This window comes from Ipomoea nil, unplaced genomic scaffold (genome assembly GCF_001879475.1).
Source record: "Ipomoea nil cultivar Tokyo-kokei standard unplaced genomic scaffold, Asagao_1.1 scaffold0681, whole genome shotgun sequence".
Classification (NCBI taxonomy): Eukaryota; Viridiplantae; Streptophyta; class Magnoliopsida; order Solanales; family Convolvulaceae; genus Ipomoea; species Ipomoea nil.
Window position 1 is genome coordinate 643375 of NW_017617109.1, and position 15026 is coordinate 658400.

The following is a 15026-nucleotide window of genomic DNA, read 5'->3' on the forward strand; positions in this document are numbered from 1 at the left end:
AGTTTACATCAATAAAGTATAGTTTATAATCTTTACATGGTATCAAGAGCCTTGAATCTCCTACGAAGTTTTTTTTCTCTACCCACATGGCTTCCACTACTACAGCCACAAACGATATAATCCAACTAAATGCCCCTACAAACTTTCACGTTAAACTCAATACCACGAATTTCCCAGTGTGGAGACGTCAAGTCCACTCCACACTTATTGGGTTTAATCTTCTGGGTTACATCGATGGTACCACCACGGAACCCGCCAAATTCACTGATACTGCTCAAACTGCCGTTAACCCGGCCCATCTAATTTGGTATCTTCAAGACCAAATCATTGTCAGTGCACTTCTCGGTAGTTGTATTGACACCATACAGCCCCTCATCTCCTCGGCTACGACAGCCCACGACCACCTCTACAGGATATATCCAATGGTAAGTATTCTTTATATTAGTTTAGTTGCTTAATAAATGTATTTTTTTATGCCAGCTAAGTTGTAAACTATAAATTAATTAGGTAACACAAAGTGCAACAAAAGGACATGCAGGATAAGGGTAAAGCTGTTATCCAGTGTAATGTTGTCAACTGAGATTTGTTTCAAGATTTTGAAGAAGTTTCCAATATGGATCTAATTTCAAAAACCGTTCAAGACAATTTTAGTACGTTTAATATTAAATTATAGTATTTTCCAAATATTTAATGGGGTAATTCTTTGTTTCAGTCATATTTAGTTCTTACGACGAAGCGGATTATTATTTTTGGGAAACTAATATAATATATTCTACGTAGGATTCTCACCAATTACACAACAACATATCCAAGAAAGTGCAAATGGTAAGTAATTATTTTTTTACAAATTACAATGTCATTTCAATTTTTTAACTAATTGTGAAAATCGTTATTGATAAGATGATTTATGTACATGGTAGGTACAAAAAAATGCAACGAGACATCGTGCACAAACCAAGTTACATTACTAATGCAGTCGACAGTCGGAATTTCAAATTTTAACCAATCAGGTGATGAACAAGCAAATACGTCTCAAGTTTCAGAAACGACTGCTTACAATACTGGTATGTATAATATTATTCGTTCTTCTAATTCATATGTTATAATGAAAATAATTGGTTTTGAATTATCAACTTAGTGGAATACAAAGATCTTGGTGATGCAACTATAACATGTCAACACTGTGGAGCGCTTTTTTGGTACGAAGAAAGGACACACAAAACAGATAATCACGGCCCCCAAAAATATAACTTGTGTTGCAACAATGGTAAGGTTCAATTGCCACAAATGATGATGCCACCACAAGTGATATATGATCTTTTTTTTTTGGAGAAGGAGAAAAAACCAAGCAATTTCTGCACAACATTAGAACATACAATAGTATGTTCTGCTTCACGTCTATGGGTAGTAAAATAGACCGAACCGTGAACAGAATCGGTGGTCCACCAATTTTCCGTATAAATGGCCAAAACTTCCATTACATTGGTAGTTTCTTGCCGGTAGACGGTAAAAAACCACATTTCGCACAGCTGTATATCTATGATACCAATAATGAATTAGGCAATCGTGTCAATTCTGTAAGGTAAGTGTGTGGCCTTTTATTTTTAAATTTAATGCAATTTCTAAAGTGTTCTTTGATTAAAATTCTTATTATTGACCCTTTCAATTTTTAGGCAAGATGGTCAGCAAAATGACATCCATGTGGAAATTGTTAATGCTATTCAACAAGTTTTGGATGACAAGAATGTGTTGGTAAAAACATTTTGCATGATACGAGATGAACTACAAAAGAATCCACTGGCCGAGGTTAAGATAAAATTGCTTGGCAAGAGATCAAAGGATGCGAGAACATACAATTTGCCACAGGTTTCAAAAGTTGTTGCGTTGATTGTTGGTGATATCGATACCAATATTGGAGAACGCGACATTTTGGTGGAAACAAAGAGCGGTCTATTGTAAAGAATTACTGAATTAAATCCTGCTTACTTGCTAATGCAGTACCCTTTATTGTTTCCTTATGGTGAAGACGGTTATAGGGAGGACATTCCCTTCTCAACATTAAGAGGAAACACAGCTAATGGACGTCAAAGGATAAGCCCTAGAGAATATTTTTCATACCGTATCCAATCTAGAATCTCGGAAATATCAACTTTATTGCATGCAAAAAGGCTATTCAACAATTTCTGGTTGATGCCTATACAATGGTTGAGTCCGGAAGGTTAATATATATAAGGACACATCAGAAAAGTTTGAGGTGTGAATCATATAATTTCTTGAATGATGCATTAACATGAGGTGAACTTGACCCCACTACTCAAGGAAAAAGAATAATATTGCCTTCGAGTTTTACGGGTGGTGCTAGATACATGATACAAAATTACCAGGACGCCATAGTGGTCTGTCGATGGGTTGGATATCCAGATTTGTTCATCACATTCACCTGCAACCCCAAGTGGCCTGAGGTACAACGCTTCTTGAATGATAGAAAATTAAAGCCAGAAGATCGTCCTGACATAATATGTAGAATATTCAAACTGAAGTTGGACGCCCTACTATCAGAATGTTAGAAGAACAAGTTATTTGGGCCAGTCATGGGAGGTACGTGAAAAATAAGCTACTATTTTAATGATGCAGTTTTTAAACCATATAAATGTCAAGAGATTTAGTTCTATTCTAAAATTTGTTATCTTTTTCAATGTTAACAGTGATCTATACCATAGAGTTTCAAAAAAGAGGTCTACAGCATGCTCATATACTTTTGTTTCTGGATAAAAAAAAAAATCAAGCACAAAGTGGGATAAATCTGGAAAACATTATTTCAGCTGAGTTATCTGATCAAGAAACAGATCCAGAATACTTCAAAGTTGTTGAGGAGTTTATGATGCATGGTCCTTGCGGGAGAGCACGGTTGGCTTCTCCATGTATGGCGAATGGTAAATGTACTAAACACTTTCCCAAGAAGTTTGTTAATTTATCAACTGTGGACGGGGATGGTTATCCTATATATCGCAGACGAGACAATGGTCGTTCTGTCATGCGCAATGGTATTCAGTTGGATAATAGGTACGTAGTACCACACAATAGACATTTGTTGCTAAAGTATAGGGCTCATATTAATGTGGAATGGTGTAATCAGTCCCGTCCAATCAAGTATAAGTACGTCAACAAGGGGCATGATAGGGTAACAACAGAGTTTTACAAAACCAACAGCGAGGAAGATTGTCTGAAAGTTATTGATGAAATAAGTATGTTCTATGATTGTCGGTACATTTCACCGTGTGAAGCATCTTGGCGATTATTTGGATTTGATATACAGTTAAGGACACCATCGGTTGAGCAATTAAGATTTCACTTGCCAAATCAAGAAAGTGTCGTATTCGCAGATGATGATCTAGTTGATAACATACTAAGCCGTCCAAGAATCTTACAAAGCATGTTCTAAGAATGGTTTGAGGCAAATAAAACCTTAGAATGGTTTGAGGCAAATAAAACCTACCCTGCTGCCAGATAACTGACATATGCTGAAATGCCAACTAAATTTGTATGGAAGAAAGATGTTAGGAAATGGCAACCAAGGAAAAGAGGATTTGCAATAGGTAGAGTTTTCTATGTGCCACCTGGTACAGGTGAGATATTTTATTTGAGATGTCTTTTGAATAAAGTGAAAGGGTCCACAAGTTATTTGGATATAAAAAAAAAGTAGATGGTGTGCAATACGAATCTTTTAGGGATGCGTGTTCTGCAAGAGGATTAGTAGATGACGACAACGAATATGTTCATGCTATAGAAGAAGCAAGTCAATGGGCGACATGTGTAAATTTGAGAAGATTTTTTGCCACTCTCTTAATGTCAAACTCAATGGCAAAACCATAAGTTGTCTGGGAAGCTGCGTGGAACTATTTGTCTGAGGATGCACAATTCGGGATTAGAGAACAATTGGGAATTACAGGTAATATTTTGTTTTTGTAGTTTCATGTTGTACAATATATTTTTATACACAAGTTTATAATATGCGAGTAATAATACTATCACAGATTTGATTTTATCTGAAGATGAGAAAAAGAATTTTGCACTTAGGGAGATAGAAATAATGCTTTCGGCTATGGGAAAGAGTTTGAAAGACTTTCAGTCGATGTCAGAACCGGATTTTGAGAATCATGCTAGAACCACCAATCGGTTGATACAAGAGGAATTAGCATATGATATTAATGTCATGAGGGAAGAGAATGATACTTTGGTGCAACAACTCACTGAAGAGCAAAGGGCTATATATGACAATGTATTGCAAGATGCTGAGAATAATGTGGGAGGCCTTTTTTTTTTTTGTTTATGGATACGGTGGAACGGGAAAAACATTCTTGTGGAGAGTATTGTCTTCTGCTTTAAGGTCAAAGGATGAGATAGTTTTAAACGTTGCATCAAGTGGCATAGCTTTTCTTCTACTACCAGGAGAAAGAACTGCACATTCGAGATTTGCAATACCAATAGCTGTTCATGAATATTCAACTTGCAATATCAGCCAAAGTAGTCCTTTGGCACAGTTGATCATGCAAAGTAAGTTGATCATTTGGGATGAGGCACCATGATGCATAAATTTTTCTTTGAAGCTTTGGACCGTACTATGAGAGATATCATGCGTGCCAAAAATCCAAAAAGCTTGGATATGACTTTTGGTGGAAAAACCGTGGTGTTAGGGGGAGATCTCAGACAGATTTTACCAGTCATTCCAAAGGGCACGAGGCAAGATATTGTGGGAGCAAGTATAAATGCATCATATCTTTGGAGAAGCTGTAAAGTATTTAGGCTAACAAAGAATCTCAGGCTTAGGTCATTGCAATAAGATACTGAAGTTCAAGAGATTGAAGAATTTGCAAAGTGGATTGCTAATATAGGTGATGGAACAATTGGTGATTCTTTGCATGGAGAATGTGAGATAAATATTCCTCAAGAATTTGTGCTAACGTGTGTTGAGGATCATATTTCTACAATTATTGATAGCACATTCCCTATGTTCCGCAGTGGCCACAGAGATATTACATATCTAAAAGATCGTGCTATTTTGGCACCAACTTTGGATATTGTGGATGCAGTAAATGAATACATGAATGACTATAATAATGCTGAAGGAAGAACGTATCTCAGTTGTGATTCGGTTTGTAAATCTGATTCAAATGTTGACATGCTTGCTGATCTGCACACTCCGGAATTTTTAAATGGATTACGGTGTTCTGGGGTTTCAAATCACTCATTGACTCTGAAAGTTGGCTCACCAGTTATGCTTTTGAGGAATATTGATCACTCATTGGAGTTGTGCAATGGTACAAGAATGATCATTTCAAAGTTGGCAGATCATGTTTTAGAAGCTCAAATACTATGCGGGGCAAGTGCTGGTACAAAGGTCTTAATTCCAAGAATGTCCTTAACACCTTCTGATCCAAGATTGCCTTTTAAGTTCCAAAGAAAGCAATTTCCACTGATGTAGTCATATGCAATGACAATAAATAAAAGCCAGGGGCAGACACTATCCAACGTGAGTTTGTTTTTGAAGAGGCCGGTTTTTAATCATGGTCAAATGTATGTAGCAGTGTCAAGAGTTAGTAATCTTAAGGGATTAAAAATTCTTATTTGTGATGAAAATGTAAAATTTAAAAATACGACTACAAATGTCATATACAAAGAAGTATTCAATAATGTCTAATAAATTTTAAATAGTTGACTATCCAATTATTTTTGACAATTATACTATATATTATAATATGTATACATATTGCCGTGCACCGCGGGTGCAACTACTAGTATATAATAAAATTGCTAATATAAATTGAATAATGCATACATAGAAAAATATAGAGAAATAGCAATTTATAAATAGATTTCGCATGATATCCTTATATAAATATAATTACCATACTATATATATATATATATATAGAGAGAGAGAGAGAGAGAGAGAGAGAGAGTAGAGTTCCAATGAAAATACTTACCTAGGTGAGAACGTGAGAACAAATCGTGTGCATTCATATAATATTTTTTAATAGTCTAAATTAGATTAGATTTTAAACTTTTTATGATATTACGTAATGGTATATATTTATTTAATGTAATGTAATTATTTTTTAAATCTTTTGACATATACGTAGACATGATAAATGTGAGATGCATTTTTCAAAAAAAAATTATTATTTTACATTAAACATTTTTTATTCTGAAAAATTTTAAGAATTAATTAATTATTAATTACATGGCAAAGTTATTTATTATTTAGGGTATTTATAATAGATAAGTTTTGTATTTATTTATGTATATTTATTCGTATAATATACCCTACTATGTCCAAAGAAAAGTGTCCATTTTGGTATCCCAAACACCAAAAAAGAAAAAAAAACACCTAACCTGCAAAAGCACCCTGTAAACTATTCTCTTTCTCATCGGAGCAAGCGGACGAATTAAAACATCGCTATGGTATGAAGGTTTTGTGAGAAATTTCTTCATAAGCTTATCGCGTTCTTGCTGCTTCGGATTTACCCTCAATCTCAGTTCTCACTCTAAACAACCGACCGTAAATGCTCGCCCGTACACAAATTCTTAGCTAAATTTATTTATATTTTTCTCCTCAAAGCTCACAATGAGTACCTCAAGAGAAGAATCTCCAGATTGGCTTCGTTCTTTCAAGGTAAATGTATTGATTTTCTCTTGTAATCTTTTCCACATAGAATTTGGTTTCTTTTCTGCTAGAGCTGAAATATCTGTTACAGAACTAATAATGGCATTTGAATGTATTATGTATGCTTACTTCAAACTTCAGTTGTATTTTATGCAGTTGGATTATGAACGATTTGCCTTTCGTTTTGCGCCTGTAAAAAATGCGCTCTAGTCTCAAATTATATAGCACCCAGAGTTGGACTATTTTATATTCTTTGATGCAATGCAATTAGTTTGGTTGATGATTTATTTGGTTCTGTGAATTGAGCAGATGCATATGTTTGGTTTGGATATAGTGAAGTGTGATGTTAATGTTGTTGATGGTAATTGAGAATTTTAATGCTAAAACAGGCACCTAGTCCTGTATCATTATCGTCGGATTCAGAGCCCCCTTCAAATGATAGTGATGAGGACGGAGTGAGTCTCGGGAAATTGTTTTCCAAAGATAAATCCAATACAGTTGAGACTAAAAACAATTTGGATGGGAATGACTCGTTGGTTTACACGCCTTCTAAAAAAAAGTCTCCTGCTAAGAAGGCAAGAGTGGAGCATACACCAGGTGGAAAGAGGAAGAGAGAAAGTCAACCTGAAAATCAAGGTATGCTTTCTAAAATTTGTTAATACGTATTATTTTAGCTAAAGCAGAATAAGACAATAAATGCACTCTCTAATTGTACAGGAAAAGATGCTAAGAGAAAAGCTACAGAGAAGCTTATTTCACATGAGGTAGGCAGTGCTTTGCAATTATACTCAATTGTTCTTTGTATTAGTGAACTTTGTAGTCACATAGATGGAGTTTCACCTATCATTGTTGATGATGTATCCTTACAGTCTGTGAATTTATATATGCTGAGCTTATTGGATTGCGGAATATAAAATGTAGATACTGTGAACAGGGCTGATTTTGGTTTGCTGATATTGACTATTTTCTTGCAATGGGGGAATGATAAAACTTTCTCTCCATGAACTACAAACAATCTAGTTTATATATGATGATCGTTGATTTATTGGTTTTGTTGTCTAAAGTTTATTGGACCCTAGTTTTGTTCCAAGGTAAGTTCAGAACCATTACATAACTAACTAGATGATGACAGTTTTCTAGGAAGATTTCTAGCAGCATTTGAAGTTTTAACCATCTTAGTGCACTCCTCAAAGATGACTGTTCTTTTACAGGAACCTAAACATTCAGTCTGGAGTCTCTCATCTGACCCCATGTCTTGTCCTGATACCAGTCCTGTAAGAAAGGGCCATATCCTTGATAAAGACTTAATTGCACATAATGAAGCTCAAGAGATGAAATCTGAAGGAACAAAAGATCCAGATTTCCTTGACAGTGATGGAGAACCTGTCCCCACCGAGGATTTGAAGATGAAATCTCCGAAAAAACAATCTGAAAAAGACAACCACACGCCAAAAAAGAGGAAGAAAGTAGAAAAGACTACAAATGAGGGTAAGGAAGCGATTAATGACCTGAAAGTAGAAAAGACTACAAATGAGGGTAAGGAAGCGATTAATGACCTTTCTGGACATTGCTATAATTCTTATTAAGTAATGGATATGATGAATGAACCTATAAGGCTGTAGTCACCCTAACATTTTAAAAAAGTAATTTTACTTATTGAGCTTCTAGAGACTGTAGCTTTTCTAAGCCAAAGTCTTGTTTATTTATTTTATCATTTAGATGCAGAGAATAAAGCTAATGCTGATGTCCTAGAGGAAGATATTCCAGAGAAGCATAATGGAACACATGTGAGATATAGAGTACTTTTATTGCAATTATGGTTGATATTGGAGATAGTAACTTAGCCAAACGTTGTTCTGAATTCTGATCTATTTGTGTAGGTTTCATATTCAAGACTCCCTTTGTTACTTCCTGAGAAAGTGCAAAGGTTAAAGGTTAGTCTGAGCAGGCCTTAACTGATTAATCTGTGTTCCTTTGTTTTCTTTCTCCTGCATTCTAAAAGCCAACTCCCACTTTCTGCATGAGCTAAAAGACGTCAATGTTGGTGCCTTTAGACCTAGCTACTTTGATGTTACTTCAATATTTCTTGATAATAATTGAATGTCTTAGTAGTCATCTGCAAATATCCCATGATTTAACATGTTAATGCTTGTTGACACCGTTTTTTTCCTTTTGTTCATAAAGGCACTTGTGGAGTGTGATGGTGATTCCATAGATTTGAGTGGTGATGTGGGCGCTGTTGGGCGGGTTGTAATCTCAGATAATCCATCTGGAAGCAATGAAATGCTTTTGGATCTAAAAGGCATGTACAAGTTTCTCTAATATCTGATGATAAAGTTCTTGATTTGCATGTCGTGTAGAACCATGAAGTAGCAATATCTTTCTTGAGGTGGTATGATGAGATTCAGTGTGGTAATTATATGTTCTAGTTATAGATGCTTCACGCCCTCCTCTGCAAAGCAACAAGGTTTATTACTCATGGCTTTTCTGATTTTAGAAATCTGGTTTGAAATTTCAGGAACCATATACAAAACGACAATAGTTCCTTCCAGGACATTCTGTGTGGTATATGTTTTCTTTAATACAGAAACCTCTTTATCTTTGTATTTTCCTTTTTTCCAAATAGGACTAGTTCCAGTTTTGGTTCAAAACCTATAGTGGAATTTTCACATTTAGTTCTCAATTATCAATTTGACCATATTTAGTACATTGACTTTTCCAAATTGACCACTTGTCTTCTATACATGCATGAATACATATATTTATGTATATGATCTGACACTCCTCCCTTGCTGTAGGTAAGCTTTGGTCAATCAGAAGCAAAGGTGTGTTTGTTGATTATGCATTGTTGATTTATTTGCTCTAGCCATACCGGCATGCACCTTGAAAAGGAAGAACACATAATACTTCATTTTAAAATGGGTGAATCAACGATTTGGTCCCTCAGTTATTAGCGATTTGTCAATGTAGCCCCTCAATCGCGTATTCATCGATTTGGTCCCCGAAAATAATTGTTTTTCGTCAATTTAGTCCCTATGGCCGTATTCCGTCAAGACTCAGGCGAGAGCTCCGATTTGTCCTGGGCATTTTGGTCATTTCACGCCTTCTTCTTCATTAACTTTGACCAAGCTTCGCCGGAGAAGCTCAAGCTCGCCGGAGGGATCTCCATCTCTTCTGCTCGTCGAGAATTAACCCTCTAAAGGCACAGAGAGGTTTCCTTTCACCTTCTTCTTTGTCGTCTCTCTCTCTCATCCCCAGAAGAATTAAAGAAAGGAAATCACTATTTCTTTTATCTGTTTGGACAAGGTTGAAATTTGAAATGGAGGGTGGATTTTACATTTTATTTGTTTTTTTATGTTTAGGATTAGAAATGGGGAATCTTCCGGCGAAAGTGAGCCTAACAGCGGCGTTCCAGCGGATGAGGGGCGACTATTCGGTGAGATGGTGAGGGAGTGGAACTAGAAACAAGGGGTTTGCAGGGGTAGATACGGGCATTGGGAGTGAGTATGGCGGAAGAAAGATGGGTGGGACGGGAAGTCTTGTGTTGAGCGGAGGAAATGTTGAATGTGAGGGAGCCGGAAAATGCTGTACGTTGAAGCCGCCATTGAAGGAAGCTTAGAGTTACAGCCGTGTCAGTAGCTTCCTTTTAGGGGAAAGATGTTGTGTATATATTGGCCTCAGCTTAAGTGAGCAGTGAGCACCCATCCGGCAAGCAGAGAAGAGATGGAGCTCCCTCCAGCGAAGCTTGGTCAGAGTTAATGAAGAAGAATACATGAAATGACTAAAATGCCCAGGGCAAATCGGAGCTCTCGCCTGAGTCTTGACGGAATACGGCCATAGGGACTAAACTGACGAAAAACAATTATTTTCGGGGACCAAATCGATGAATACGCGATTGAGGGGCTACATTGACAAGTCGCTAATAACTGAGGGACCAAATCGTTGATTCACCCTTTTAAAATTGGTAGATTTTATAACATTGCTTGTAATGGATTGACCCATAACCTTTGACTTACTTCAAGCGTACTAATTTCCCTACCTCCTTTATGCACCAGCAGTTAGGCATAGGTGTAGCATAATAAGAAACTTTAATTCACCTTTACTTGCTGTTCTGATCTTGAGTCCTGGCATTCTGCTTTCATGTCGCATTGTATATAAAAATGGTTGGAAAGATAAAAACGAAGAAAAAAAAGGCATTTTGGTTGATGTGTTCAAATTACCTATTCCTCCATGTCTTTTCACCAGATTGAAGCCATCATGAATGACTTCATCCATTTGACGCCACAATCAAATGTTTATGAAGCTGAAACAATGGTTGAAGGTTTGATTTCTCCTTCAGATCTCCTTTTTTCTTTGAGGTGTAAAAGATGTTTACTCTCTTGAATATATTCCATTCAGGAACTCTTGATGGATTTTCATTTGATTCGGAAGAGGAGGCTGACAATTTGCCCAAAAAGACTGCTGAAGGCAATCAAAATGAAGCCATTGAGGATGAAACAAATGGAAAAACAGAACGAAAAGCTAAAAAATCATTAGTATGCATAATGAATTTTTTTTTTTAATTTAAAGAAATAATCTTCTTTTTTTTTTTTTTTTTTTTTTTGGCGTTAAAATTAAGTTGTTGGGATCCATGTTTATTGTTTAGGGGGGTGAGCAAAAGAAGGGCAAAACTGGAGGGGGCAAGCAACCAAAGAAAGCAAAAAAGAAACCTCAAGTCACAAAGAAAAACAAGAAAAAATGAGAAGGTTTTTTTTTTTTTTTTTTTTTTTTTTCACTTCATATCGTGTACATTTTCTTAATTTTCTTGGCTTGTATTCCTATTTTTGTTTTAGCAAGCTTCAATTGTTTTATAGATTTCTCCAATCCTAATTATCAATTGTTTGGTAGGGAGCCCAAGCTTGATAGCAGCAATTATACTGTGGATCATGGTCCAAAATGATAGACACTATAGTGTATCCAAACTGATACTGTCTCACGTATTATTTTTATTATATTATCAAATGAAACTACAATTGAATTGAAATGAAACTGTAGTTGTGTTGAAATGAAACTACAATGTATACAAAATGAAACTGAATAACAATTTCACATATTTGAGTGTATATTGTCAAGTGAAACTATAGTTATATCAAAATGATATCGTAATTGTGTTGAAATGAAACTGCAGTGCATATTTGATGCCTGAACCACAATGCATTGTGGACTGCGGTACCCAGTATAATTTGCCACTTGATAGAAACTGCTCTTGGTGCAACTTAAACTTCTAATGAAGCCCCTATCATCTCTATTCTTTGTGAATTTGATTACAATTGTGCATGCATACACAGAATTGAATGTGTAAAAAAAAAATCTCTATATATGTATCATATTCACGTAATTGAAATCATTACGAATACTTTTTATTATGAATGCCTATATGTTCATGGATTGATTTACATATATAATGTTTTCCCTTCGTGTATGTCAAATTGAAAGTAAATAAGACAAAATTAACATCTTTTGCATTGTTTTCCTTTGAACTTGATGTGTTCTGATTGATGTGTTGCTTCTTTCATACAGTTGTCTCTTTATTCACTCTTTCGCTACAATTTAGCGGTTTACGGATTTTTTTAATTTTTGTTTGGGTGGAAAAAGTTCACATTATGTTTTTATGTGATCACAGCTAGGGATGTCAAATGGGCGAACCCGTTGGGTTTTGGACTAGCCCTACAGGGTTGGTGGACTTGTTGGCTTGGGCTAAAATGGTTTTTTATTTTTTCTTTTTGAGTTGGGTTGGACCTAACCCTGAACAACGGGTTGTTGGTTAATCCAACGGGCTAAATCACTAAACAAATTTTTTATTACAAATAGAGTAGGTTCATAACTATATATATATATATATATATATATATATATATATATATATATATATATATAGAGTGTGTGTGTGTACAGTGTGTATATATATATAGTGTGTGTGTAGTATATATATTGTGTGTACAGTGTGTGTGTATATATATATATAGTGTGTCTGGTATATATATTGTGTGTACAGTGTGTAGTATATATATTGTGTGTACAGTGTACAGTGTACAGTGTGTGTCTGTGTGTGTGTGTGTGTATATATATATATATATATATATATATATATATATATATATATATATATATATATATATATATATATATATATATATAGTGTGTGTGTGTGTGTACAATCTGTGTGTAGTGTACATATAATATGTGTAGTGTATAAAAGTACATTATTTCATATATACTATCAAATAATGTACCTTCAATATACAAATAATGTACAATTAATATATTAAAAATGTACCTTATATTCATGGTCCACACAAGTTGTATAGACTATGGTCCATCCAATAATCATTGAATATTACATGGGCTAGCTCAACAATCCATGAGTTGGCCCAACTCAATCCAATAACCCAATAGGGCCAACCCAATGAGCTTACTTTCTTATTGGATTGATCTTTTTGGATTTTAGCCCTGCAATTTTTAGGGCTTAATGGGCCAGCCCATTGGTTCAGGGCTAAATTGACATCCCTAATCACAGCATCAAAAACAAAGTCTGAATTTTCCACGGAAGCCGGGTTGATCCAGCCGGTCCCACTCGCTATTCACCTAGCGATTGGATTGATATTTCCGTATCGTCCCTCTGAGAGAAGTTATGCATTATAGCAATGATATATTGATATTTAGATCTTTAAAATGTAGTAATTTAAAGGGAAAAAAGGTCAAATAAGCTTTTGAACTTTACTCAAAAAGTCAATTAGGTCTTTAACTTTCAACATTTGCAATTAAACACGTTATTTTGAAGCATTGAAGCCTAGAAATCAATTGATTACCTAGGGTTCTGGTGACCCTTCCACCATTCCACGACAATAATCACCAGCGACCGGACGGTCGCCAATCACATTTGGAGTAGGTGACCAAATTGGTTGCCATCGGAGAGGCAGGCCAATTGGTTGCCTTCTTTGATCGTAGGTGATTGTTGTTGGAAAATGGTGGAAGCCTGGAAGGGTTGCCGGAACCCTAGGTAACCTGTAATTACAAGTCACCCGGTTTCTAGGTTTCAATATTTCAAAATAACATGTTTATAGATTTAATTGTTACTTTTGAAAGTTTAAGAGTCTAATTGACTTTTTAACCCTTTTTCCTAATGTAAAATCAAAACATTTTTATCATGTGACAATGATATCTAATATTGTTGGAGATTAGGATCCTCCTTATCACAATTGTTCCTCAGTGATGATCTCGTTTCTATTGGTTGGAACCTCTATTACGCAGTACATGATGATAGAACAAAAGGAATAGATAAAACTGGAACTCAGACTAGAGAGGAAAACACAACGAGAAATTTTCATTCATTCAATCAACTGAACTCTGTACATACAATGTATATATATTTGTAAATAATAGGAATTAACTAACCACTAAGCTAAGATAATGGCCATCCACGCACCTCATATAGTTATAACACTCCCCTTTGGATATTATCTTTGTGAGAAAAATCTAGACAAGGAAAAGAGTACATGATGTATGTATAATCATGTGTTACACTGGTTGTCTCATTAAAAATCTTAGATTAAGAAAACTCATTGGGAAAAACTTAACTTAGATAAAAAGAATACAATCAAATGTCTTCAAGGCTTAACCTTCTGGATTATGATGGGCTTCTGGACACATTGATCAAGAATATATAGATGTTGTTGCTCCTCCTGAAGGTAATAACCTTCTAAGCATATTTTTCAAAAGTTGATGTAGGCAAGGATTTGGTGAACAAATCTGCTAGATTGTCACATGAGCGAACTTTCTGAACAATAATTTTGCCACTCTTATAGAGTTCATGTAGATACAAGAATTTAAGTGCAATGTGTTTTGTAAGGTTTCCTTTAACGTAGCCATTACTCATTTGTGTAACATGTGCCGCATTGTCCTCATACAGGACAGTGGGAATATCATCTTTGCTCTCTATACTACACGAGCTATTGATATGATGTATTAGCGACCTCAACCATACATACTCGATCTCATAAAGCCTCATATAGAGCAATAATCTCTGAGTGATTTGATGAGGTAACAACTAGGGTCTGTTTAACATATCTCCACGAAATAGTTGTGCCTCCACAAAGAAAAACATAGCCAGTCTGAGATTTGGCATTATGGGGATCAAACTTGTAGCCAATATCTGAATAACCCCACCAATGTAATATCCTGATTTTTCTCAAAATAGAAGGCAAGATCTTTTGTACCTTGGAGATATCTGAGTATAAGCTTTACTCCATTCCAATGCTTTCTAGTTGGAGATGCACTAAACCTAGCTAGTAAATTCACTAAAAAGGCAATATCTACCATAGTG

The 15026-nt window shown here is 35.4% G+C and overlaps 2 protein-coding genes across 3 annotated transcripts; both read left to right on the forward strand.

The window, feature by feature from the left end:
- The first annotated feature begins 3526 nt into the window (after positions 1 to 3526).
- LOC109175042 lies at positions 3527 to 5482 on the forward strand. The gene is made up of 6 exons (XM_019324299.1): positions 3527 to 3626; positions 3875 to 3949; positions 4035 to 4303; positions 4395 to 4554; positions 4608 to 4790; positions 4893 to 5482. The coding sequence occupies exons 1-6, from the start codon at positions 3527 to 3529 to the stop codon at positions 5480 to 5482; spliced, it is 1377 nt and encodes a 458-aa protein (XP_019179844.1).
- A 920-nt stretch (positions 5483 to 6402) lies between these two features.
- LOC109175067 (DNA-binding protein BIN4-like) lies at positions 6403 to 12103 on the forward strand. 2 transcript variants are annotated; one of them, XM_019324330.1, is made up of 14 exons: positions 6403 to 6673; positions 7054 to 7300; positions 7382 to 7428; positions 7876 to 8200; positions 8384 to 8451; positions 8545 to 8598; positions 8849 to 8966; positions 9183 to 9229; positions 9463 to 9489; positions 10910 to 10985; positions 11063 to 11199; positions 11310 to 11409; positions 11552 to 11561; positions 11893 to 12103. In XM_019324330.1, exons 1-12 carry the CDS (start codon positions 6626 to 6628, stop codon positions 11403 to 11405), a joined length of 1290 nt encoding a protein of 429 aa, XP_019179875.1. In that variant the 5' UTR covers positions 6403 to 6625; the 3' UTR covers positions 11406 to 11409; positions 11552 to 11561; positions 11893 to 12103. The 2 variants fall into 2 exon arrangements, with proteins under 2 accessions (XP_019179875.1, XP_019179876.1); XM_019324331.1 differs by lacking the exon at positions 11893 to 12103 and having other exon boundaries at positions 7876 to 8152; positions 11552 to 11635.
- The last annotated feature ends 2923 nt before the right edge of the window (positions 12104 to 15026 follow it).